At 31.0% G+C, this 3,753-nt stretch overlaps 1 protein-coding gene across 1 annotated transcript; it reads left to right on the top strand.

Moving 5' to 3' along the window:
* The first annotated feature begins 392 nt into the window (after positions 1-392).
* Positions 393-1,519, top strand: LOC134262054 (uncharacterized). The gene is made up of 3 exons (XM_062744430.1): positions 393-492; positions 634-695; positions 969-1,519. Exons 1-3 carry the CDS (start codon positions 455-457, stop codon positions 1,271-1,273), a joined length of 405 nt encoding a protein of 134 aa, XP_062600414.1. The 5' UTR covers positions 393-454; the 3' UTR covers positions 1,274-1,519.
* Positions 1,520-3,753: the final 2,234 nt, after the last annotated feature.

Below are 3,753 nucleotides of genomic sequence, written 5' to 3'. Positions count from 1 at the left end.
GAATTGTTGTTAGGTTTAAACTGTGTGATTGAATTGTTGCTGGGACTTTGAGGTTATTCCGATCCCATGACACTATCATATTTATTTAAAGACTATATGCATGTGAATCTTAGATTTATTATTAGTGTAGTGTGGAAAAAAAAGGAATGTTTTATTCACATGATGACATGCATGCACTTGAAAATTCATATTGAATAATATCAGTCTTGAAAATCCTTTTTAGAATAATGTATAAGCAAAGATACAGATATGTGCACGTAATCTCAAATTCATTTTATTTTGCATCATATGGAAAAGAAAACTTTCAATTTTTTTTTTACAACATTTCCATTAAATCGATATAGAACATATAAACTGACTCTTACAAACCATTTATTTTTTTCTTTCAGCAGGTACAGAAAGCAATAGTAAGTAGATTAACGTGACGTATGCCCTGATTGGATCTGTCACCACCATGAGTCTGATTGGTCTGATGTTTTATCTTAGATCCTGGTAAAAATATATTTAGACTGTTTTCTCCTTCAATTAAAAAGTAAAGCACTTTTTGATTCAAATGCTTATTTCAATTTCAAATGTACAATGTAATTGACTTTGATGATACATGTATGAGGCAACAGAGTATCTTTTCTGTAGGTTCTCAAAAATGAAAGCGTCATCGTCTTCTGTTTCAAATCAGGTGTATACAGATCAGGCAGGTATGAACATGAATAATTGAGTGTTATTCCAAAGGCGATTTATCTTTTTTAAATACGTATTGTGATAATATCCATAATCAAAAAAAAAATGTTAACTTTAAATCCTTTAATTAAATTTGATAAAACTTATCGATCTTATTACTTAAAAATTGATATAGCAGGCTAATTTAATGCATGTTATTTGGTATGTTTTTGAAAGAAAAAAAATTGATGCATATGGATAACATTATAACAGACCTATGATAGTTACAAAACATAATATCTGTAAAGTAGAAAACCAGGAGGACCATAGATACGAAAGTCAAAGAAGCTCGTCCTCCACTGCGACTGAAACTGTTCAGCAGAGGACACCAAATCATCAAGACCTGAACAGCTATACAGTTCTGAGGTTCTCCCAGATGCAGCCTATGTATGACAACTCAAAAGACGATGAGAATGCCCAGGAACCTGAAGCACCATCTCTTCCATCTACAAGAATGATAAATGGCCACAACAATGAAGTAAATGACAACAATGACGGAGAAGGCATACGAACGATATTTCGAACACGAAGGATACAAGGTCTTGTCTCTATGTAAACCATCTATTGAGAAATCAATGACGCTGAGATCTGTTGATGCTTCATTCAAACTTGAGGACAATGCAGAGGGTATGCATGATGAATACGACTCGATGGAAATGAAAGAGAAACAGAAAGAAAAATGCGCGTCTGAGTTAGGGATAAAGCAAAGTGAATTATCATAAAAAGTACTTTGCAAAAAAGTTCAATAAATGAAACAATTAAAGATTATTTAGAAAGTGCCCAACTGAATCGAAAACTTGGGATGATAAAAGATAATGAGACAAGCGCTTTAAATTCGATATCAAAAAGTGAAAGTTTTACCGCCTGAGAGTCGAATCGCCCAAAGCGTTTTTCTTCACGTCCTTATAGTTTGGCAAATAGCAGTTGGCGTAAACGACACATCACTGAGTTGTCGAAACTTAGCAGAATATCAGATTACGAAGAATTGTTTTCACTGGAAGATGAAGAATGTGATGGAGGTAAACCTAAATGCTCAGACAGTAATATTCAAAGTAACAATGAGAGTTCCGATAACCAATCGATGGTGACTGTATCTATCGAAAATGAGCAAAAGAAACAGCTAATTACACCTGAAGTCAAAGAAGATGAGTTTGAGAAACCACACGAAGAAATAGATTTATTGGAAAATGAGTCGCATATCAATACAAAAGAAAAGGACGGAAGTTTTGAACCTGATTCGTCAGATGCATACAGTCAGGTTCAGAAACGACCACTGCTTCAGTTTAATGACTCTAGCACGCTGTCCGTGGAACTGCTGAATGAGGGAGGAAAATTAAACACTAAGATGTAGCTCAAAGTCATTAAAAAGAAAACGAAGCACTAAGATGTAGCAAAATTTCAATTCAAAAGATGGCTGTATTTTTCAAATAACATACATTATAAAAGAGAACGATATTTAAAGTAATAAACTGTCATAAATACTTGTATCTGAAAATTTTGAAAACAAACACAAATCATAGTGTCTCAGCTGTCCATTCATAGTCAATTGTTTTTAACACATGTTTCGTGCAATTTTCATAAAGCTATTCAAGGGGACTCTAGATCTATCATTTCAACAAATAACTTTTTCGTATTTTAGTATAGTATAAGTATTTAGATCGTGGTGTTCGTATGTACCTTCCCTATCAAAAAAAATACTATAGTAAACTATAGTTAACTATAGTTTACTATAGTTAACTATAGTACCAAAGTTATAAATATGGAACTTTGATTTACTATGGTGAAAACTTTGGAACTTTGATTCACTATGGTGAAAACTTTGGAACTTTGATTTACTATGGTGAAAACTATGGAACTTTGATTACTTTGGTGAAAACTTTGGAACTTTGATTTACTATGGCAAAATATTTGGAACTTTGATTTACTTTGGTGAAAATTTTGGAACTTTGATTTACTATGGTGAAAACTTTGGAACTTTGATTTACTATGGTGAAAACTTTGGAACTTTGATTAACTATAGTAAAAACTTTGGAACTTTGATTAAGCACTATAAACCCTTAAGATTATGGTTTTGCTTCCCATTCTGTACATTATATAAAATTCATGTTGAAGATTCATTAATACTTCAGATTTTTTTCAAAAAACCCAAATCTTCTCCCGAAAAGAACAAAGTACAAGAAATTGTTTTAATGTAAAAAAAAAGTCTCTTTCACCGATAAATAATCAGTATTTATTTAAATATATTTAATCTTAATTATAAATAATTATTAATAATTAAAATATTTAAGTTGTCAAAGTTATTACAAAAAATATTGGAAGTTTGATTTACTATAGTAAAAACTTTTGAACTTTGAAAAACTATAGTAAAAACTTTGGAACTTTGAAAAACTATGGTATAAATTTGGAACTTTGATTTACTATGCCAACAACTTTCGAACTTTGATTTACTTTGGGGAAAACTTTGGAACTTTGATAAGCTATGGCGAAAACTTTGGAACTTTGATTTACTATGGTGAAAACTTTGGAACTTTGATTTACTATGGTGAAAACTTTGGAACTTTGATTTACTTTGGTGAAAACTTTGGAACTTTGATTTACTATGGTGAAAACTTTGGAACTTTGATTTACTATGGTGAAAACTTTGGAACTTTGATTTACTATGGTGAAAACTTTGGAACTTTGATTTACTATGGTGAAAACTTTGGAACTTTGATTTACTATGGTGAAAACTTTGGAACTTTGATTTACTATGGTGAAAACTTTGGAACTTTGATTTACTATGGTAAAAACTTTGGAACTTTGATTTACTATGGTGAAAACTTTGGAACTTTGATTTACTATAGTAAACTATAGTAAACTGTAGTTAACTATAGTTTACTATAGTATTTTTTCGTTAGGGTTGTGCCCTTTGAAGTATTTGGAAAATAAACACAATATACTAGTATTTCAATAGTGCTGAAGTATTTCCATGTACACATAGAGGTAAATAATTAATGTTACCGATTGTACAGGGTGCTAATTAAGTATTTACAGGAA

This window comes from Saccostrea cucullata, unplaced genomic scaffold (assembly GCF_032062105.1).
Source record: "Saccostrea cucullata isolate Sc308-1 unplaced genomic scaffold, CSIRO_AGI_Scuc_v1 ctg2463, whole genome shotgun sequence".
NCBI classification, from domain to species: Eukaryota; Metazoa; Mollusca; class Bivalvia; order Ostreida; family Ostreidae; genus Saccostrea; species Saccostrea cuccullata.
The sequence above is the reverse complement of the archived record's forward strand: the minus strand, read 5'-3'. Positions and strand labels throughout refer to the sequence as shown.

Bases quoted from the DNA above. Each gene is read 5' to 3' on its own strand.
- LOC134262054 (XM_062744430.1), top strand. From the start codon at position 455: ATGAGTCTGATTGGTCTGATGTTTTATCTTAGATCCTG. The intron at 493-633 runs GTAAAAATATAT...TCTTTTCTGTAG, and splicing joins ATGTTTTATCTTAGATCCTG to GTTCTCAAAAATGAAAGCGT. The intron at 696-968 runs GTATGAACATGA...TCTGTAAAGTAG, and splicing joins GGTGTATACAGATCAGGCAG to AAAACCAGGAGGACCATAGA.